The sequence below is a fragment of the Rhipicephalus sanguineus genome, chromosome 1 (genome assembly GCF_013339695.2).
Source record: "Rhipicephalus sanguineus isolate Rsan-2018 chromosome 1, BIME_Rsan_1.4, whole genome shotgun sequence".
In the NCBI taxonomy this organism is placed as follows: Eukaryota; Metazoa; Arthropoda; class Arachnida; order Ixodida; family Ixodidae; genus Rhipicephalus; species Rhipicephalus sanguineus.
The window spans coordinates 217945574-217969046 of record NC_051176.1 but is presented as its reverse complement, the minus strand read 5'-3'; the positions used below and the strand labels follow the sequence as shown (position 1 = coordinate 217969046).

The window sequence follows — 23473 nt, the reverse complement described above, 5'->3', positions numbered from 1 at the left end:
CCCTACCCCATCTCGTGACAATAACGACTGCAGGCACGTCGTCCCATTTGCAGATATCCCGTGCTACGTAAATGACGCCTGGCGTTACCTCACAACTATCGCCGAAAGCGATCGATACTGCCGCCGGATAATGTGTTTGTACATTGTAAAGTGAAAAAAGAAAAAAAGAGATAACCTAAAGATGGGAGACAAAGAACAGTTTGAAAAATATCTTATTTTAAACGCACGAACTTGAAAAATGACTTTTTTTTTAATGTCGTCATGAACTCGAAGCAAGAGCTCATACAAGTAAATTGCCGTTGCTTACTAACGTTTTCCAAGATCCTCAATTGTGAATATACCCGTCTCTCTTCCTTTTTTTTTTAATCTCTCCCATGCAGCCGGAAGCCCAAACGAGGTCGTCAAGGTGCGCAACGTAGACATGTACGTGACGTACAACGCGGAGAACCACTTCACGAGAGGATTCTCCCGGACTAAATCACAAAAACCGGCCCCCGTGATTCGACGGGGGCAGTCCTTCACAATGGTGATCAACTTGAACAGACCCTTCAACCCGGAGACCGACTCGCTGTCCCTCTTTTTTGGTATTGAAGGTGAGTGGGTGGAATAACGAATAAGAGTAAGTTGCGTTCATCAAATAAGAATATAGCTGTTAGGAAAGTAATGCTCTCTTAGTTCGGCACAAGGGGCTAAACTTACAAAACTTCTTGTTCGTGCCAGCTATTTGCCTTCACAAGTCCGCTTCGCTAATAATGTGTCTGACGCCACGGTTAGATGGCAGCTGCTCTTATAAGTAGATTAGGCGTTAGGCATTTTTTGTGAATACGTGCTCTACTTTCTGCGCCAACCTTCAGGTTAGAAACCATTCGACTGCATTTCGTCTGTAGCGCTTCCCAATCTTCACTAGGGTGACGTGAATTATGCTTTTCTTGACAGCTGCCATGTTGAACGCCCCGTGAAACTATTCCACTACTCTAGGTTGCGCCATAAATGCATCGAGGGCATCTTCGAAACAAACAAACAAACAAACAAACAAACAAACAAACAAACAAACAAACAAACAAACAAACAAACAAACAAACAAACAAACTAACTAACTAACTAACTAACTAACTAACTAACTAACTAACTAACTAACTAACTAACTAACTAACTAACTAACTGTGACAGGTTCGTTTAATAAAGCCAGTTGAATCGGCTGTGCATTACTATTCTTGAATAAGACACAGAGGTGAGCGTTTGATTTTCAGACAAATGAACATATATTTGAACACACAAGAAAATAAAAGAAAGGGAAACACTAGAATGAACAAAAGGTAAACTAACAAGCGTCAGCCTGGCCACCAGTACATAGCGTTCTCCTTAAACAAGGGAGTCTTATCCTAAGCTTAAACGTCGTGCAAGTCCACACGCTAACGTCGTCAGAATAGTCCTGATGTGGAACCAGAGTAGTACGGCTCACCAACGGTCTGGGCAGACAAGCAGTCCGGTGAGGAGGACGGGGTGGTGGAAGTCTCCAAGCTCGGGCCCTCAGCCCGACGACTCACTTCCGCTCCCGGTGGATGCCGTCATCAGCGGTGCTGTCTCCAGCCCGAGCGCCACAACCACGCCAAGCCGGGGCCTCAGCAAAAGCCACGCCGGTAGACTGGTCGCCAGGTCCGCGTGCAGGCCTGCGCCGGCTAGGTGGACGCCTTCAGAGCCCGGGTACAAGCGCCCGACAAGCTCGCAGTCCGCACCCTAGCCACGTTCTTCGAACAGCCCGCACAGCTCTTCTTCCTCCTCCTTTTCGGCGCAGTGGCTCTTGGCGATTTTATTATTTTGCTTTTTTTTTTCATGCTCCGATGTTCGGCGCGCTCGCGCAAGTAGCACGTTGTACGTCGTCCTCGTCGTTTTTACTGCTCCAGCCATCGGAAGCACCACACTCGCGCACTTCACTCATAACACTAACTAACTAACTAACTAACTAACTAACTAACTAACTAACTAACTAACTAACTAACTAACTAACTAACTAACTAACTAACTAACTAACTAACTAACTAACTAACTAACTAACTAACTAACTAACTAACAAACAAACAAACTAACTAACTAACTAACTAACTAACTAACTAACTAACTAACTAACTAACTAACTAACTAAGAATGAACGAAAGAAGCAGAATTTTTTCGAGGGGCTCGTTTCCTTATTAGACACAACAAAGTCAATCCAACATACAACTAGGCCAAGGAAAGCGTAGGAGGCATTAATTGTTGTAGTTAATTGTAATGTAGTAATTAGCACATAAATTGAAATGAATTACATTCGACGAAGAAACACCCATGCCGTAGGTGGGATCCGAACCCACAACCTTCGAATTCGAAGGTTGTGGGTTCGGATCCCATCGATAGAAAGGCTGTTTTGTCTGTTATATAATTGTCTGTTGGATTCACTTGGTTGTAACTGAGAAAGGATCTGAAAGCAAACCAAACAGAACTTGTCGAGAACTGGGGCCGAACTCCCAGAGCATTTCTTTCGTAAGCGCTGCTTATCATCGGCCGGCAGTCCTCACTTATAATATGTCCAGCATCGGATTAGGTCGGCATCTTTGATTGGCCTGCCGGATTCCCTAATGGTATGCCTACAACATCAGGATTGGCTGAATTTTCTTTTAAGAACAACGCCGGCGTAAGGCATTTTTGTGAATACAGGAATGCACGCGGAAGGCCAATGATGGAAAAAACTTAAGAACGAAAGGCTTTGTGAGTTAAGCTTCTGGGGCAAAGTATACAAAAAAAGCCCTTATTGTAGAAGTGTTCCGAAGAGGAATTCAAGCCACTACTGATGCTGGACATTTAATAGGCGAGGGCTCTCAGCCAACGCGCGCTTACGAACGAACGCTATGGCAACGAGCACGAAAAGATATGGTAATTTGGCCCCTTGTTTGCTGTTCGCTTATGTGAGACCCAAAATACAAGCAGGCTTTTTCTTTTTCAGGCTAGATAGCGCTGTCTTGCTGCCCGAAAGCATAGGCGTAGCGTACTATCATGTCAGCGTTCAATTACTATTTTAGGGGATGGCCGATTGTTCGAGACAATCGGAAATACCTTTTAACATCACTGCCCAAAATTCTTCCTGTGCAGGTGAGAATCGTACAACCTACACGAAGGGTACGGTCGCCATGGTTCCAGTGGATTTCAGGAGTGCTGAGGCTTTATCGTCTGGCAACTGGAGTGCCGTTGTGAGGAAATCAGAGGAAAAGGCCCTGCTTATCGAGGTATGGATAAAGAAGCGTGTTTTATGGCGCTAGCTCCTAGCGACATAAGGCTATAGCGCAGAGGTGGACCTCTCGTGACGCCGAAATAGGGTCATAAAAGCCGTAAGGAAAGTGTGACAAATTAAAAAAAAAACATATAAAAAGGCCGTAAATGCTCTAGTTAATCGTTGTATAAGATGGGTAGGCTAATGAGGATTAAGTTGAGTGAAGAAATGTTTAGTTAGCCCCGTGGATAGTTAATTAAAACTTAATTAAAAGGGCCACACAAACCCTGAAGTGTAAAGAAAAAGGCATATAGGTCTTGGAAGGGGAACAGCGTGCAAAGACGAAAGACGAAGAAGAGGGGCAAACAACATGCGTTTATGCTCACTATGTTATTCGTTCCTCCTCTTCGTCTTTCGTCCTTGTGCGCTCTTCCCCTTCCAAGGTACGGACTAGCCCAACTGTTCACCCTGTTGCCTATAGGTCCACCGTAAGGGAACAGGAAGGTGACGTTTGGTGGATACGTAGTACGCAAGTGTCGGGCTGGGAAGGATTACATGTAGTATTACACGTGGTATACTTACCACGTGTAATACTTAATTATAATTATTGAAGGATCTCATTAGGCGATATAATGCCTATAGCTTCGCTGCAGATGAGTGTTGCGGAATGGGCGCCTCTATCCCATTCCGATTCCATTCCGGGAAATTAGAACACACCTCAATCCCATACCTTTCAATTCCTCGGAATGAAAAAAACTTAGCCCATTCCCACTCCGGGAATGGCCGGGCAGCTCAATTCCATTCCTGTAATTCCTCAATGTAGGAAAGGCACCTTGATAGTTTTATCGCGTTAAGAATGAACATGAAGCCGATGTCATCAGATGCATTAAGGAATGGAAAAGTACGCAAAACAAGTTACCAAGGCCAAGTGATAGTAGCTTGGTGGCATATCTCCTGCAGTACAAGCCTACTAATTCCCATAGGAGCAGTTCTCCCGCTACCTATAGCGTTTGCATGGTCAGCGAGTTTGAACGAATGATGATATTAACATTGTTACATGCTGCCGCCGTAGTTCCGCACGACAGATAGCAACGGCACAGAGCCGCAGTTACCCGAAGAATAGAGAAAAACTTCAGAGCATCCCAAGACAGAATTGTCGTAGGCGCGTTCCTTATAAATGCACGGTGCTTGTAATCAGCTAAGCCATTTTGAAAATACTGCTTAATTGTTAAATTCGAGGCTCTGACTTACTAATGTTTGAAGTTTGAAAAACAGCGCATAGACGAAAAAGTGCTCTATTTTCGGAAAAAGACCTAATTCAATTCCCATTCCATTCCGTGCGAAAGGCGCGTAATTCCATTCCCATTCCATTCCTCCAAGCATTGTCCCCATTCCATTCCCATTCCATTCCGGGGTCTAGAAAATGTGGAGTGATTCCGGAGTCATTCCGATTCCGGAGTGGCAACTCCGCAACACTGCTGCAGATATAGCTAGGACGAAATGGTTTGGGGCGTAGACACATGTACAACATCAGACTACAGTAGTGTACTGTAACCTTCGTCTCATTTGAGGGTAAGGCAAAGGGCGACGTCACTCACTGCGCCCACGCGTAGTGTGTGCCACTCCCTCCACTCTCGTGGCGGCGCTCGCTGACGCCGGCTGCACCTGCGTACACTCCGCTGCGCTCACGTCCCACGCGTCAGGCGCGTAGCGCGCTCTCCTCGCTGTGCTCTCGTGACGGCGCTATTCTCCTATCGTTCGGCGCTCGCTTGCGCCGACGCGTTCGGAAACGTCAGCAGTCGCCTGGCCGGATCCCGTAAGAGTCGTTCTTGCGCTGGCTTAACCTGGAGGTGGACGTACAATGGAGGTAGACGACGGTCAACAACCAGGTCGTAAAGAACTGTGTCTCAAATGGTCCATGATAAAAAAAGAAATAGAGTTGAGTTAAAGAAATCATTCGATTACATCGATCGCGGCCACCACGATATTGATTATAACTTTGCCCTCAGATGTGAAGGTTGGTCTTGGCAATTTCGACGAGAAGTCATTTATGACGACGTGCTGCGACTGGGGATAGCGGGTTATGCATACTCTATAGGGCTGTTTTGCAACCCAATACACAGAACAATAAACAAGTCATAACGTTCCTATAATTTTATGTGTTGGAAAACAGCGTGGTAAAGAAAGTAAGCATTTATAGATGTCGATTAAAGAATGCTTAAGCGCAATAAAATATTACCGCTAACAGACGCATAAAGAGCGACAACTGACAGTGTATAGGGTTTCGCAAGATACGCAAAAAAACAACAACAACAAAGAAACGCACAGTTGGATAACATAAGCGTAATATAGGTGTCAAATTATTCATTTAAAAGAATGGCTGCAAGGCCGGTGTAATGTCGGAATACCTTTACTTGGATTCTTTTCTTATCCCGACCTGAAGCTTATTGCGCTAGAGCGCCTATGCACGCTACGTTCTTCGTCAGTTGCTCCTTGTGAAGAGTAGTCAAGTGGAATTCACTGGTTAAAGGGACACTAAAGTGAAGCAATAAATCAGTTTAGATTGAAGAATTGTACTCTGAGAATTCTAAGGTGGTTAATTTCACCATCATAGGTTTGCTAACAGAGGATAAAATAAGGTCACAGTTTCATTTTTAAATTTCGCGCCGAAATCACGGCACGTGACGTCACGGATTTCAAAGTGTATTGTTCGTATTTTGGCAGCATTGGCCCAACGAAATTTCCCGAAACTTGTTATGTTAAGTCTACGACCCCCTCAGAGGATTATACTTCGCCTTTACTGATTACGAACCACGTAGTAGATACCGTCAAAAGATATGACGTCCCGGCGTTTGGTGCGGGAACTCCCAAGGTGGTGTCGCCACCCGCATTTTCTTCTTGCGCTTCTTCTCGCTTAGCCAGCGTCTTCTCGCGGCAAGCGTGGTGATATCGGAACTGTGAAGGAGCAGTCTACTAATATGAGAAAAATCACCGTGCTCTTTAGTGTCCCTTCAACGTCCCTGCCCTTCTTTGTGCGTATTTTCCATGTCCATACTTGAAGCGTTGAGTTTTGGCTTGTATTTGATGCGAATGGACCCGAAGTACCTTGAGGACACAACAGCGCTGCCGCCGTTCTCTCTTCGCCAGGTTATGACGCCGGCAACTTGCATCGTTGGATCGTGGATCATGGATGTCGACACCAAGATGCGGAACGTCGTGGAATCCGTGGGCGCCCGTTACACCTACCCGGACCCTATCTACATTCTCTTCAACCCGTGGTGCAAAGGTGCAACGAGGCTTAGAGTGTCACTCACCTGCGCAGAACGCGATGGGAATTTGTCGAACGAGGAACGTCGCTGGAGCCAACGTTTCGGCAACAGGGCTTGCAGTCGTCATGGCAGAAAGTGCAGCAACAAAAGCACTCGCTACTGCGACGAAGTGAATACTCCTTGTCAAAAGCCACATTCCTCGTTCGACGACGTTTCATCGCTTCATCTTTCCCCGAACTTACTGTGTGTCTCGTTTGAATCTCTGGGGGACGCAGTCACGAAACGCTTGCAGCTTGACAAGGATAGACCCAGTGGCATGTAAAGAGATTGTAGACAAAATTTTATCTACTATTCCCCGTTGCTGGGTCATACGGCTTGCAGTGGGAAGGACGCGAAGACGAGTAGAGAAAACGACCGGACTTTCAGAAAAATAACATCACTCTACTCGAAGTACCAACACGTTTTATAAGGAATACGTAGCAGCGGCACACGTTATCAAGATAAAATTGTTAAAATGCGTGCCTATTCCAGAAGAAGAACACGAAGAATTATGTTTGTTGCTTCGGAGGCCAATGGAATTATCGCTAATATAAACACCTTGCTTCATTGCGCTGTACTATGCTCCTATTAACTGGTGGGCTAGGCCATCTTTGCGTTTTCCGAGTACACATAGAGCAATGTGCAGTAATTGTGTATTGACTGAAAGCTCATAATCCACTGTTTTATCATTCACTCACTGACCTGCATGCGGCCAGTATAAGCCCAACCGCAAATGAAAGGCAATGTTTATATTGGGCGAACAGGCCATGGTCCATAAAATTCGTCTCATTTACCGTATTATTCATTTTCGCAAAACAAGCCACCGCTTAATGAAGGAGCGAAAGAGCACGAGCGTTCAGTGAAGAACAAAATTCCGGAACGTTTACATGTGCACTATGGCTCCTGCACATGTGGGTTAATTCACTGTGTAATACCCCCGCACTCGCCCAATGACAATATGCCCCGGCATATGGATTAATGAAGGCATTTTGCAACACAAATAAACATGATATCCGTATCAGGGATAAGTCTGCAGCCCTGAGCATGGACATAAATTCCTAATAATAATAATAATAATAATAATAATAATAATAATAATAATAATAATAATAATAATAATAATAATAATAATAATAATAATAATAATAATAATAGTTGGGGTTTAACGTCCCAAAACCACGATATGATTATGAGAGACGCTGCAGTGGAGGGCTCCACAAATTTCAACCACCTGGGGTTCTTTAACGTGCACCGAAATCCAAGCGCACGGGCGTCTCGCATTTTCGCCTCCATCAAAAATGCGGCCGCCGCAGCCGGGATTCGCTGCCGCGACCATCGGGCCAGCAGTCGAGCACCATAACAACTAGACCACCGTGGCGGGGTAACATGAATTCCTCACGTGTTTTTTTTAAATAACAATTAAGCATGCGTTATAATTCAACATCTGTTTCTATATCACATGTCATTGTCGCGAAAATGTGTTTGTGCACGCTGGCCCATTTCTTATAGTACTTACACCTATCCTTCAAATAAAGTTAGTTGTAAATGAGGTTCTTCTCTGCAAAATAGTTTCCGTATTTTCTGGCACCAAGGTTTATATCATATCAGAAATAAATTATGTCAATGAGCTCTATCGAAGACAATGGTTCCAGCCAGCTGTAAAATCACCACGTCTGTACTTAGTTGCTAGGACGTTCTATAGAAATAGTTACTTATGTTCATTACATGACGTGCCTTTACGCACGACCTGCATATATAGTCATAGCGCGTCATTAACTTGTGGGCATGGTTTAACTACGTGCGCCTTGAAAACTAACCTATTGTAAATTATCATTTAAACTATGAATGAACAGGAAACCTACGCACCCGCCACGGTGGTTTAGTGGTTATGGTGCTCGGCTGCTGACCCGAAGGTCGTGGGATCGAATCCCGGCCGTGGCGGCCGCATTTCCTGTGCACTTATTCTTCGCTTGTGTCCGTGTCTCTTTGCGCTACCTGCCTTAACATGAGTTCCCACAAACTAGCCCAGTTATCCGTTCTCGTAAGCCGCATTTTCGATGGAGGCGAAAATGCTGGAGACCAGGGCACTTAGATTTCGGTGCCCGTTAAAGAACCCCAGGTGGTCGAAGTTTCCGGAGCCCTCCACTACGGCGTCCCTCATAATCATATCGTTGTTTTGGGACGTTAAACCCCAACAATTATAATTGTTATTATATTAGGAACCCTACGCAAAAGATAGTAAATGAGCGAAATTCTCGGCTGTCAAGGTGTTGAATACAATATGACGCACGAGGAAGGATGCAAAATAAGCTATGCGTGTATGTTCTTCATTTATTTGACTTTACGTGCAGATGACCTCGTATACATGGAGAGCCCCGAAGGGAGATTTGAGTACGTGCTTGCTCACAGCGGCATCATCTGGCGTGGAACAAGCAAACAGATGAAGCCAAGCCCCTGGAAGTACGGACATGTGAGTGGACGCCATGGCAAGAGCCATAGTAAATGTCTCCAACCTCTCGCATGCAAAATCTTTATATGGATAAGTATGCTGCGCCCTCTTCGAAATAGTACAGAAACATGCTACTGAACGAATTAAAGCCGGGTCCTAGCTTCTCCCGTCTCAGCAACTGCTACAGCCGTACTTGAGAAGCTTTAAAAACAACGGCGCAATCACGCAGCTCTTACAAGGCTCGTTGCAAATTGCAGTTCGAAGAGAATGTCTTGGACTGCTGCCTCTATCTGCTGAGAAACGTCGGCAACCTTCCATTGCAAGCCTGTGCAGATCCTGTGCTCGTCGCTCGCCACATCTCCGCCGCCGTAAGTATTCCTTTCTGGTAATAAGGTTTCGAACACTAACTAACTACGTAGAATGGTAAAGGGCTGTTCTTTACAAAATGTTTTTACTCATGCTTATAAAGTTTTTCGCTAATTATAAACTGTGAAGTTCCAAAAGCATCTTCTCTGTTGTATAGACGACCTTCTCTGTTGTATAGACGAAGCAAGCCACATGTTTGCGCAGCAAAATATAGTTCTACACGTAATCGCCTGAAAGTTGATAACGTTCAGACGTTTGCGTTTGTTTGGTACGTACTACGCCGCAACAATACGTGATATGTTTATTCTATTTCGCATTTATTACGTATGCATTTAATTGTTGTATTAGCAACCGCCAGTAGCTGGGGTTACAAGCCAACATGGCAGCACCCATGCAGACGCGACCGTCCGCTTCGATCCGAACTCGCACTTGCTATTTGTCCACTGTCCTGACAGCAATAAATAAATGGCGAAATCGGCTATCGCTTTGTGTCATCTCACGCCGGGGGCAAAGTGTCAGGTATGTTCTGTCTTTATTATTGAAATCAGCTGTGTTTATTTAGCCACGCCTGCTAAGCCTTGTCTCCGAGAATTTGAGAATGAACCTTGGAAACATTGCAATACACCGATGAATGGAAACAAAAGCGTAGGTTTCGAGCTTACGGGTCACACAGCGCACGACGACGACGTGATAAATCCGAGGCGGAAGGAAACCGCGTACACAGGTGCCTCCAGACGCTATGGGGATGCCAAGCCGACGGCGCGGCGCGGATGGAGACGTATTGAACAGCGCTGCCAAAGCCCACGACACGGGGAAGGCCACGGTGCGGTGGCGCCATCTAGTTTTGATTGAACAAACCAGGCGCGGAAAATCGTCCATATAACCACTTTTAAGCGCCGATGCATAACTACCGCGGCGAAACTGCATTGTAATCTCCAAACAAGAATCTTCTTGGATTTACACATCCAGGACGGCCCCGGACGGCCCCGGACGCCGGCGCTGCACTCGTTTTTCTCGGGGACCAATCGGAAGTTCCGCCTAATGGTCCGGGACTGCTCGGATGCAGGTTTGTTTTTCGCGTGCCTGGAGGCCTGCGGACAGCCCAGTACTGTCCAAACCAGGTCCGAACGATTTCTTTCTGGCAGCTGGCAGACGACGGCGCGGTGCGTCACACGTGCGGTCATCTTAAGTTGGACCCGGGAAATTTTCGACGCGCTCTTGCTCTCTCGTTGCTTTTCTCTCCGCTTTTCGTACGTTTCCGGATTTCACATTGTTTGCGCACCCAATTCTTGTCGTCGACGTAGGGAGCCGCGTCGAGCATGTACAGTCGCGCTCAATATGACTTGCAACACGGGAGCGCGTGACCTCACGAGTTCAATGATTGCGCACGTCTTCAACTTGCTTCATTTCTGTAACTTATAATATTATTTTCTTGTTTGGGAACATCCCCCATTGGGAGAACAGCGTTTAGTTGTAGCAATAAGGGCTAGTGGGAGGAATGCGCAATCTTTAAACTCGTGAGGCCACGCGCTCCCGTGTTGCAAGTCATATTGAGCGCGACTGTACGTATTTCTGAAGGTCGGGGAAACAAGCGCGGTGCTCGCCAGAAAAAAAGTGACGGAACGCCCACGCGCGTCTCAGATGCGCGCGCGCTGCTGTTGTTTACTATGGTAAGTTGTGCCACAGCGGAAACAGGTATCATTCACGATCTGACCGACGTTGGGGTCGAGATTGGGTCGGTGTTGTGGCCGGTGTTACAGCCATAGACGGAGCAGACGGCGTGCCAGATGCCATAGCGGACGCGGCCAGCATTTCAAGCGCGCAGTGCGCAGACGGCCTGAGGCCGCTTGGGACTTTCGGATCACGTGATAATGGCGTCATGTGACGCAGTTATCTATGAGCCAAGGCGTCCGCGGGCCGCCGGCGACTGGTCCGAGACTTGGTAAATCGAAGCAGCTCAAGGCAGAACTTCAGGAGAAGGAGAAGGCCTCAAGAGATGTACAGTCAACCACAAATGTTTACGGACCTCGCGAGCGTGTGCCAATCTGCCAGTCCGCGCCACCTAGCGGTGCGCCATCTACCGTCGACCGCAGCACTCGGCTGGAAATGGGTCTTATTGTTGTTCACTGGCCTTTCAATTTTCTACTGCCGCGCAGCGCATTGTTATTTCGCCGTTTTCACGCAAAGTGCTTATCTGCAGTATGACCAGGGGAGTGAAACTTCCTATACCATCCATGGAACGCGATATTCGCTGGCAGCGCCGGACGAACGCCTGGTGTTTGGGGGCGGTGACACGCACTGGGGGACGCCATCTTGATGAGGACTCAGGATCGGAGTGGTGGGGGGGGGGGGCGATTTAGCACCAAATTCAATTGGGATGCACCAGTAAGCCAAATTGAGCGAGTGGAAGGTATTCAGATGGCGAGCGCGCGACCTTCTTCCTGTTGCGCAACCTGCCACATGATCAAAACGGCAATCGTTGCATTCTGATGGACGAAGGTTTACCCATCCACCTATTTTGCACCACTTATTCTAAGTAGGACTTTGTTTTTGTTTACGTCTACACATAAATTAGACAAGAATAAAGAGCAGAGTTTGTTTGAATGATTTATTGCCTAAACATACCATTCATACAGTATAAGCACAACTTGAATAGTTTACGCTACTGCTGCAACCGCATCCTAATATGCCGTGCAAGCGTAGAAAAAGAAAGAGAGCAGCATGCAGATCGTACCTTTCGTCCGCCGGGATCCTAAAGAATTTTATGCCGGTGCATGTGGCGTGAAGAATTTCGACACCCTCAGCACAGCATGATTTGTGATAGCGGCGCGAATCCATTCATGCGTCTGTTTCGCTGAAGCTTGCAAGGGTTTCGCCAGTTTCCTTGCAACAAACCTTACGGTGGTAAAGGCGGCCTTTGGGACACAGTAGGCCGTAGCACACATGGGCTCGCGAGAAGAAACGCCCCTTTTTCGCCGTGAGAGATAGGACGGTGCAGTTCCCGTTTGACACTCCGGGTGGCGCTCGTATTTTCGCAACCTCGAACTGCAACCTTTGTGTTCACTTGCGTATTAAAAACTCCGGAGTTAATAAGTAACCTGGTAATTAATATAAAATGGAACAACAACGTTTACTTATGTTCGTATGTAGTACAGCCCCCAAACATTAGGATCGCTGCGGTCACGGGACAGAAAAACCGCGAAGTTTCATCCCCCTGGTATGACCGTCACACTTTGGTAGCAGGATCAAAGAATAATACATTTAAAGCCTATTTCCAATCCGTGTTCACGCGCTCGGCTATCACGCCGGTGCGCATGCCAGTAAATGACAACAGGAAAAGTGACCTCGAGATAACAGAACCAGGTATTTTGAACTTGCTTTTGCGGATAGACACCAAGAAATCAGCCGGGCCAGATAATATATCAAATATGTTTTTGAAAAGATATGCGCAGCAACTGTCTCCCTTTTTGCAGATTATATTTTCAAAATCGATGAGTACAGCTTCTCTTCCCAAGGATTAATAATAATAATATCTGGGGTTTAACGTCTCAAAACCACGATATGATTATGAGAGACGCCGTAGTGGAGGGCTCCGGAAATTTCGACCACCTGGGGTTCTTTAACGTGCACCTGAATCTAAGTACACGGGCCTCAAACATTTTCGCCTCCATCGAAAATGCAGCCACCGCGGCCGGGATTCGATCCCGCGACCTTCGGGTCAGCAGTCGAGCACCATAACCACTAGACCACCGTGGCGGGGTTCTTCCCAAGGATTGGCTATGCGCTAAAGTAATACCGATTCATAAAGAAGGCAATAAGTTACACGTGGAAATATATAGAACAATATGACGTATCTAGAAGAAAATAACCTGTTATACCCAATGCAACATGGTTTTAGGAAAGGATTATCAACGATTACTCAATTATCAGAGATAACACACGACCTTGCATCAATAATTAACTGCAAGTTCCAAGCTGATACCATTTTTGTCGATTTTTCGAAAGCTTTTGATCGTGTCACGCACTATAAATTAAATGAAAAGATCAGGTCCATTGGATTAGCAGACAATATTGTGGAATGGACAGCTGCATATATATCAAGCCAAACACAGTGTGTTTCTATAAATAATTATGACACTGATGAACTCGAAGTTTATTCAGGAGTGCCGCAGGGATCTGTGCTGGGACCATTGTTATTGCTCATTTACGTTAATGACATGGCTGATTGCGCAGAAGAGGGAGTAAAATTGCGGCTCTTCGCTGATGACTTTGTTATTTACACTTGCGTGGAAGGAATCGATGATCAGCTCAAATTAAATAGTACACTCAACAAGATAGCTCATTGGTGTGACAAGTGGGGGATGGAAATTAATGTTAAGAAAACTAAATGCATGATAATAACTCATAGAAAGATAATTTTTAGTTTCAATTATAGACTAATGGGAAATGATTTAGCACAGACAGACTCGGGTAAATATCTGGGCGTGACCTTTACAAGAGCCATGAAATGGAATGCTCACATAGAAAACACGTGCACAAAGGCCTTCCGAAAGGCCTTCCGAAAGGCCTTCCCAAGTTTCTTGCAAAAAAAATTGTCTGCGGCTCCATCGCATGTGAAATTAACAGCATATAAAATATTAGTGAGACCGATTCTGGAGTACGCTAGCATTGTGTGGAACCCCTGCACCAAAAAGAACTTGTACAGAAACTAGAAAGTATACAAAATAAAGCATTAAGATTTATATATTCTAAATACTTTCGACACCGGAGTGTGACAGCACTTAGAAATCAAGCAGCACTGCCTACCCTTGCGTGTAGGGCCATGAAGTTTCTTTTTATGCTTTATCACAACCACATAAACATAAACAAAGAAGATTACGTGCAGCCACCGCACCGCCACTCTTTCAAAACATGTCACAATAAACACATGAGGCCGCATCAGACCAAATGCGACACGTTCAAATATTCATTTTTTCCATGGGCTATTGAAATTTGGAACGCATTACCAAATGAAATTGTTGAGTGTCGATCTGTGGAAGAATTTATCGTGAAACTGGAACCCTTTTTTTGATTGTACATAGGCATGTACTTCGAAACATAAATGTTTGCAGGAACTTTTGCAATTGTATGGTGCTTCTTGAGATGTGATGACATTTTTGCAATGTTTTGTAGACTGAGATTTATTGAATATATTATATTATAACCTTATTTACATTGTATGACAAATGCAGCAATGTTTCTTATGTTGATTGCTAGAATGGTTACTTGCTAAGCTTCGTTTTGTTTTGCTTTGTTATCCAACTTTATCCTTCATACAGTTCTACTATTCCCATGCTCAAGTGTACCTGTTCTAAGCCCTACAACACTTCCTCTATGGGCCTGTACAAAGGCCTACAACACTTCCTCTATGGGCCTGTACAAAGGCCTACGGCGTCCGTTGGGTAGATGTCACTTTGTAAGAAAGATTGCGACTGATAACAGTTACAAGGACAGTTATTCTGATAGACTGCTCTCAAGACAGAAGCACGTAGCCGCGGCGGCAAAAGAGCGCGCCGTGTTAAAAAAAATGAAAAGTGAAAAATATCTTTAAATTCAGAGCAGCTTAAAGCGGGGCTTTGTCCATCCATCCCTCCCGCGGCGTCCACACCCCACTGCGCATGCGCGTCTCCTCCCCCCTCTCTCTCTCCTCTCCTACGCTCCCCCACCCCTCTCGCGTGCCTCATTCTCTACTGCGCAACTCCGCGATGAGCGCCAGCGTCAACGCCGCTAGAGTGTACTAGAACTTTTGAGTGGCGCGACCGAAACGCTCTCCCCTTGCTTTCCCATCCCCAACTTGCGGCGAAAGTAGCGGCGGCGCTGTCATCGCCCAATCTTCCCACTTGGCTTGCTCGGCGGCATGGCCGGCATCTCTCTTTTGGTCGCGAAATGTAAAAAAAAAAACAGCGTTTAAACATTGTTACGCGCCAGGTTGCACAAATGGACATCCGCGTGTGCAACAAAATCTCAAGTTATCCCTTTTTAAGGCCCCGAATGACGAAGAACAACGACTCCTTTGGGAGCGGAACCTCCATCGGCTTGACAAACCGCTTGACGCCGATTGTGCTGTGTGCGAATTACATTTCGAACCGCATTTCATTGTGAGAGACTACGTGCATATTATCAATTTTGCTGAAGCTACTTACATGCAGAGATTTCCTATGCATACCTTATTACAAGCCGCTTAAGCGAAGATAAAATTGAAAACCTCTTTGGTATTGTCAGGCTGTCATCTGAATGCAATACTCATCCCACTCCGCAACAACTTCTCACGACCATTAATTGTCTAAGCTGTTATAATCTTGCCAAGAGTGTTGCTGGATCACACGTTTCAGAGGGGGTTGTAAGCTCGCTTTTCACTGTCGCAGACAAGCCTGCTAACTTGTATAAGCAGCAGCAACTGATTGTCTTGTTGCTTGATGAAGGATACTTGGAAGGTGCTGAAGGTTCGCTTGATAGCAGCTCTTTGACTGCACCAGACCACACATACGTCAATCAGCATAGCGACTCCAGGCTTACGTACTATGTGGCAGGCTATGTTGCTAGAACATGTGTGCTCCAAAGTGCAGTGCATGCATGAATGAGCTTCTGCTGCCTTCATGAGCTGGCCAGTCCCTAAATGGTGCTGTTTTCACAAAATCTTGTGATTTCGGTGTTCTGTACCCTTCACAGAAAGCTTTTGTTTTTATTTGTGAAATTGAAGAAATTTTCACTGGTTGTTTTAGTAAGAGTGACTTACACAAAGACAGCATCTTGGATGTCTTGGCAGTAATCAACAGGAGAAGCATTTTGGGGGTGTTGGCTGCAACCAGGGCTGGGCAAAGATACTTTGAAATTGTATCGCGATACGATACAAGATACTCAGGCAAGAAGTATTGGAGATACAGATACAAGATACTGCCGCAAAAATTGTATCCGATACGATACTTGGCAATTGTATCTTAAGATACTTCGATACATTCTCAAATTTGTTATTATAGATCCATATAATGTAGCAGCAAACGCCTATGCAGGAAAATGTCTGCTTGAAAATTTCTTAACTGTGACCCATTTTGTTTCACTTGAATGAAATCATCATGCTTTAAGTAGCGCACTGACGGACGAGGACAGAGAAAAAGAAGGTGCACAACACTTTTTCTCTGTCCTCGTCCGTCAGTGCGCTACTTAAATCATGATGAATCCGTACCAACTAGCTCAAGTTTCAATTCTCATGCTTGAATGAAATGTCTGTTAGTATCTCATATGTTTTGCCCTTCTTGCTCAAAGTACATTAGTTTCCTTCCAAAACAACTTATTGGGGTTTGTTTTAGCTTCTTCACAGGAGAACTCTTTGTATACTTCGCTGACAGCGGCATTTGCTTTGCACAGCTAGCCGACCATCTAGCAGGTTGCCATATAATCACAATAACTTCAATAAGAAGCCTTCGCACGACGGAGCAAATACCGGTGTGGACTTTTACCTTGTCCGTAAAAGACAGCTTGCACAATACCGTATATCCGGACAGGTGTACAGCAGCAACAATGCTGGTAGCGACATTATTCTTTTTTTTTGGGGGGGGGAGGGGGGGGAGGGGGGGACGCATGGTGTATACTAGGGGTTTGAGACCTTTCGCTAGCGGCACGGCCCGCACACATGACCGTCTTCGTCTCATTTGTTTTTATTTTCTAAATAAGTATGTTCATGAGCTGCACAGACATGACTGGTCTAAAGCATTCCTTTCGTGAGGAACATGTGGTCACCATGTGCTGAAACATAACCGTGGAACAAAAACTCTATTTCAGAATCCGCGTCCAGATATCAGTCATCCTGTACATCGGTATCGATGTTTCTCGAATTCTGACTCCAAGTCCCCTTCAGAAATGACCTATATATGAGATATGGAAAAGGCTTCCTTTCAAACATCATTTTGTTCAAACTCTCTCCCACCATTTTCACTGTCCCGGCCCTTGCAACTAAATTTCGCGACTGCGGCCCGCTGGCTATAAGCTCAGTTTGAGACCCCTGGTGTATTCGTAGATGACATAAAACTGCAATGAATTTTCATATTCTACTTATCTGCCGGCGTAAAGGATTCTTTGTTGATATACTTACTAACGTGCAATCTTTTTAGCAATTTTTCTTCAACGAGAGAACATGTGCAACACAGAAACGTCTCAGACGTATTGTATAGTTCCACAAAACGTCGCAGGACACCGCCACTATTCGCGCTATTGCCATTTATAGCTCCAATTACGTGGCGATTAGTAATGCGAAACATATTTAAGAAAGCCTAAAACAGGAAAACATATATAAGTAAAATAGAGAGGTGGTTGTGTATCTAACACTCACATTGAATGAGTACAGACACACAATACAGACGGCGCCCTGAATAGCTATGAGCATGAAGTATTGTCAACTTACCTGTTGAGACAATATAAAATTCAGTACCAATGGAAAATTGCCTGAAACGCTCGTTGGGACGCTCATGCGCAAAACAGAGCATTCTGTAAAACAACGTTTCTCGAATCCCCATCCTAACATCTTTAATATGGCTCCTAATGATTTCCAATATTATAATGCAAACTCAATTTCGCTATTTTCCTAAGCGGTAAGCAGAATGTTTTGTACTGTTTACTCAAGGTACGCCCACATAATTATATCCTTGTTTTCAACATCGCCTTGGCAACGTGTAACTGTGTAAACAGTAGTGGAAATAAAGTAGACAGTTAGAACAATAAAGCAGAGATCTTATTTTGGGAGCGCGTTACAAAAGACATACTGCAGTGACCAGACCGAAAAAACAGTGCAGAGAATTAGGTAATGTAAGGGATGCAAACTGACAGCTAAGAAAGCACTTGTGCTAATAATCAAATGATGATTTCATAAATTCTTTGAATAAATGTAGCAACAAGTGAAAAATACGGTACGCCAAGATATTTTCTGTTAGGTAAACGCTTCCTCTTTTAGATCTAGCATCAGTATGAGTGGTGCTAACGTTGTTAGATTCTTATTTGCATTTAAGTTAATTCATGGCATGCAAGTCAAACTTGCATCCACGAGATCCTTCAAATCGCTGATATGTAAAATCCACGCGACGCAAAGGAACCCCATTCTTGCACGCATCACATTTCGTTACGGAGCAAGACGCAAGAGAGTCTTCAGTAACGACACTGTAGCAACATCAGAATTTACGCGATAGACGCGGCGCAGGACAGTGGCTAAGAGCAAGTGTCGCGGCATTGGCGCAACTAAAAAGAAAAGAAATCGAGCAAACAAAAAGGTACGTGGGATGAGCGTAGACGTCCGCGCGCTTGTCTTCCTCATCTTCTGCCCTCACTGGAGCACTCTGGCGGAAAAAATAAAATTGCGTCACTGCCCTAAGACTTATTCAGATGGCTTAGTGGCACCGGTACCAACTTGAGAAGCGGAGCTTGGCCAGCGATTATTGTTTCGCACGGTTGTGTTGCGATAGAAGTATCTTGTATCTTAAGATACACGATACATTATTGAATGTATCGGAAATACAGATACAGATACTCGTATTTCGAAAAGTATCGCGATACAGATACAAGATACCCATAGAGTATCTAAGATAGTATCTCAGATACATGTATCTTCGATACTGCCCAGCACTGGCTGCAACGAACATTGCAAGCCATTGACTGCTCAGCTGATCCGCTTTTATGTGGTCACACGTATGCATGTTTATGTGAAGGGTTTAACACGTCGCGGGATGAGAAACAAAGCGCACAGCAGTACCTGAAATTGAGTAGGTTATAAATTGCTACAGTGGCGTAAAAAGGATGCCATTTTTCGTGCATATTGCACTCCTAATTTTTTTAAGGTACACCTAGAAGAAAAATAATTTTTCCGAGAAGAGGCTTGTAAGTGAGAGAACGTGCGAATTCTGACGCGATATCTCAAAATAAAACTTTGATTTTGAATCTTTTTGTATTAATAAGCCTGTGATGGTAAAGTTAGCAGCACTATGGGTGTCGGAGCACAATTAATCGATCTAAGCCGATTCATGGTTCCACTTTAGTGTCCCTTCAAACGACTTTGCAACCATAACATATTTTTTTTATTTAAATGTATTTTGGAAAAACAACCTAAACACTGTCTTTGTGTTTTTTTTGTTTTATGTTATTTTTGTATCCTGGCTCTATAATTTTGTTTTTTACAATTTGCTAATTCGCAAATGTATTGTTTCATCAACATGCAAACCTTGTATTTTTGTGTTATCAATGATTATTATCATTACAGTTACGACTCTGCTTTGTAGTGGTGCTGCGTTTTTTAAACTCTCAAAATCTTCCATGACTATGTTTCACTGAAAGCCTTCTTCTGCAGTATTACGTATTTGAATTTTTGTGGGTCCTACAACAATGAATCTAATCCCATATTTCAAAATCAAAGGGAGGTTTTGAAAAACTCTGCTGTTCTTCAAACAATGTCAATAAAGCCTGCTTTTTTGTCGTGTGTGCACGCAGCCACAAGCAACGCGCCCTTTGATTCCAGCTTTAGTGTTTCACATGGAACGGGCCAAGAGTTCTTCGTTTTGTGGGCAGCATACTCATTTTTTTTCGGGGAGATTGGGGGGGAGGGGGGCTTCCGTTGTGTACCAGCCAGCTGGTTTCTCATTTAATTGTACACTGTAAAACATGGCAAAAAAAAAAAACGAACGCGCTCCTTATACTGTATAATGTGCTATGCTGCTTCAGTGCGGTCAGCAGCAACTTCAATAACAATAATGTCAAATAATCTTTATTTGCATTAATATTTATGAAAGAGAGGAAGTATAAGAATAAGAAAAAAGCGGGAGATCATCTTGGCCGGCACACTATAGGCGCGACGGAGAGGCACCAACACGTACGCGGAACGCCTGCCAGCCATCCGCCCGGGAAGATTGGTCGACGCCAGCGCCACCGCATCATTCCACGCTGAAATGCCCGCTCCCAAGCAGCCACTCGCGCCACTCAAAAGCTTCTAGTACACTCTAACGCCGCCGCCGCCGCCAGTGTCAGCATAAGAAAGCTGGCCTTCATCCGAAGCTGCGTATCGATCCCGGAGTAAGATAAGAGAGGAACGCCGACTCCACCGCCTTCCAACGCATTCACTCGGGACTAACCGTGCTACGCGGACGCGGCGGTCTAATTCATTCCTTTGCTCTCACCCTCGGCTCCTCTTCACGCTTTCGCACATGCTTTCTCCTCTCCTTGCGCTGATCACAAAGCGTAGCGCCATCTGTGGAGACGCATGGAAATCATCCAACAGCTGCGCCCACTGGCGGAGGCCGGCGGTGACTGGGAACGGCAAGCAGGGAGCAAACGACAAAACGGGTAGGCAAGCAGACGCAGGAATGCGGCTAAGCGTGACCGTGCGCCGTTGCTATCAAAACGACAGAGAAAACCCCCGCGCGCAGCTCCGTTCGAGGACCGGCGCCTCTCCTCCGCTGCTTTTCTTAAGGTCCCTCTATTTTTCAAAGGTAGCGCAAACTCCTCCTCTCAGCGCCGTTTCCTCCTCGCCCGGCCGCCATTATTGGGCGAGACTCGCAAGGCGCGCCCGGCCCGCATGCGGCGCGTCGAAGCGCTTGCTTGTTATACTCCCACTTGCGCGACGCACTACGTCGCCTTGACGCATGCGCAATTGAGCGCACTCGGCGTCCCTTCTTCACGTAGAGACACAGACGCAGTTCAGTCTGGATAACGTCACCGGCGTGGAATGCAGCATGTCGCATCTCGCGCCGGCTGCAGCCGGGGCGCGTTGACGGACGCTGGGCGCGTCAGTCTCATCGCGCGTTGGCCTATAGAGTGCTGCACGTTTGTTAGCGTAGCGTCACTGTGCCGAGCGTGCGCGCGCGTCGACGTTACGCTGGAGTATATCAGCCCCTTAAGGATTTCGCTGTAAATATCGTGTGCCAGAAACCGTGGCCGATAATGTCACGCCGCTTTTTTTTTTTGTCTAACTTAGGCATATCGAGCCTCAGCTCCATCTAAAAGAGTTCGAATGGCAAATATACGCGAAAGGGTTTAGTAGTGGTCGATTTACCTCACAAAGCCTCCCGTCATGGCAATCGAAGTTCTTTCGCCCGATAAGCTGGAGCCATATCGCTCGCCGTTTGAGGTTTTCCTTTCCACGAGGAACTGCAAAAAGCTTGTCACCCTTGGCAATGCTGTTCGAGCAGCCAACAGCGCAACAAGTTGGCATCTGGCTGCAGCCGATGGCGTCTTGCAAACTGTAAAAACCTATAAGAAGACTGCGCTCACGTACAGCGCGCACATGCGGTGGTGTTTCTACGCCCAATAATGGCGTCGTTTTCCGGCGCCAGAGCAAGAGGCAGAGGGGTCATCGAGGAGAACTGGTCACGTGTCGGGCCTGGTCCAATAGGGGAGCACAAAAGGGCGAAGAAGAGAGGAGGGACGCAGAGGGCGGGGAGGACATTCTCCCTTTCCTTTTCGGACAATGGTTTGCGCTACCTTTGAAAAATACAGGGACCTTAGCTTTTCTCCATTCATAGCGCCATCGTGCGAACACGCCGTGAAGCCGGAACCAGCGTTGCGCAATGTGTCTCTTTCCAGACGAGCGAAGTCGGCGCTCCTGACTTATCTTACTTCGTGGTGCCGATACAGTGTCGCCGGGCGGGATGGAAAACACTTAATACTGCTCATTGTTGCAGGTGAACTCATCAGACGACCAGGGTGTGCTCACAGGAAATTGGACCTCAAACTACTCTGGCGGCGTCCCACCGGTCTCCTGGACTGGCAGCCACCCGATCCTCCAGCAGTACTATAAGACTAAAAGGCCTGTCAAATTCGGACAGTGCTGGGTCTTTGCCGGTGTCACTACCGCTGGTGAGGTGCACATTCGGGCTCGCGCAGACGACGACCCAAGTTATCTAAAAGCACAAAGGCAGTCGTACTCGCTACAACACCGACAGCGTCAGGCAGCGTCACAAATGCCGGTCGTTGTTTGAAAAATTCTGGTGCGCGTGGACTGTGGCGAAATAAGCGGCAGCAGTTTTAAGCATCGGCTTCACAGCGCGTCAGCATTTTTGACGGCGGCACACGGAAAGGAAGCGTCGTCTTCTCTGTTAAGCGATAGGTTTACGGTCCGTGCGCACGGTTATTTCGCTCGAATCATAGTTGCGAGCGCTGCAATACGGTAGCACGTGAGCGCTGTCACGTGGTTTTCTTTCTTATTTCACGGGCTTTCTTTAAACGCTGGAAAAAATCACCAGGTAGCATGTGCGTTGCCACCACCAAAAATTGGATGGGCCATTTTGGAATGTCCTTCACAACGTAACAAAACGCACTCGGCCCTAAATGAATATTAAAAATTGCAGAATTGATCTTAGCTAATTAAATATTTAAGCGCAATGAAATAATACCCAAACGAACGCCACATGACGGCCAACAATATGGCGTTGGTTTCATTCAGTTGCGGTCTACCACTTTCTTAAATGATCCTTGCTTGATGTTGCATGAAACGCCGTGTTATACAAAAAAAAAAGAAGAAGTGATTCGTCCAAAACGTAAAAAAAAAAAAAATTCCGACGCGCGTCCTATATATGGAAATGTGTGTGCGAGTGTGCGTAGCAGTCTTCAAAGTTCTATCGCAAGAAACACCATCTTGTTTGAGTGACAAAACATCAATAATGCAAAGTAAACGATTTAAAATGTGTACCGTCCACATCCACGCAGTTTGCCGGGCGCTGGGCATACCGGCGAGGACAGTGACCACCTACCACTCAGCTCACGACACTCAGGGTAGCGCGACAGTGGACCAGTTCTACGACGAAAATGGCAAACCCGTGGACAAACTCAATACTGACTCTGTCTGGTGAGAATCCGGTACATTATCCTCAGCACCTTGCTGGTCTTAGAACGACAGAAAACTGGGCTAGTTGGTAGGGACTCCTCATAAAAGAAGGCACAAACATGCACACAAGGGAAGAGGTCAAAACAATATATACGTCATTTATGTTGTCCTGATCTCTTCACTTGTATCCGCATTTTCACGCCTTACGTTCTTTTATTATTAAGCCTTGCAGGTCGTCGTCCTAATCGAAGGCTAGTCGTATGCATGCAAGTCGC

At 45.8% G+C, this 23473-nt stretch overlaps 1 protein-coding gene across 1 annotated transcript in view; it reads left to right on the top strand.

Moving 5' to 3' along the window:
- The window catches only part of LOC119372031 (annulin), a 57607-nt gene that overhangs the window by 15595 nt on the left and 18539 nt on the right, over nt 1–23473 (top strand). Inside the window, exons 2-8 of the mRNA XM_037642475.2 lie at nt 381–593; nt 3124–3257; nt 6389–6527; nt 8901–9019; nt 9256–9366; nt 22057–22231; nt 23081–23219. Coding sequence (XP_037498403.1) covers nt 381–593; nt 3124–3257; nt 6389–6527; nt 8901–9019; nt 9256–9366; nt 22057–22231; nt 23081–23219 — 1030 coding nt within the window. The remainder of the gene's footprint in view (nt 1–380; nt 594–3123; nt 3258–6388; nt 6528–8900; nt 9020–9255; nt 9367–22056; nt 22232–23080; nt 23220–23473) is intronic.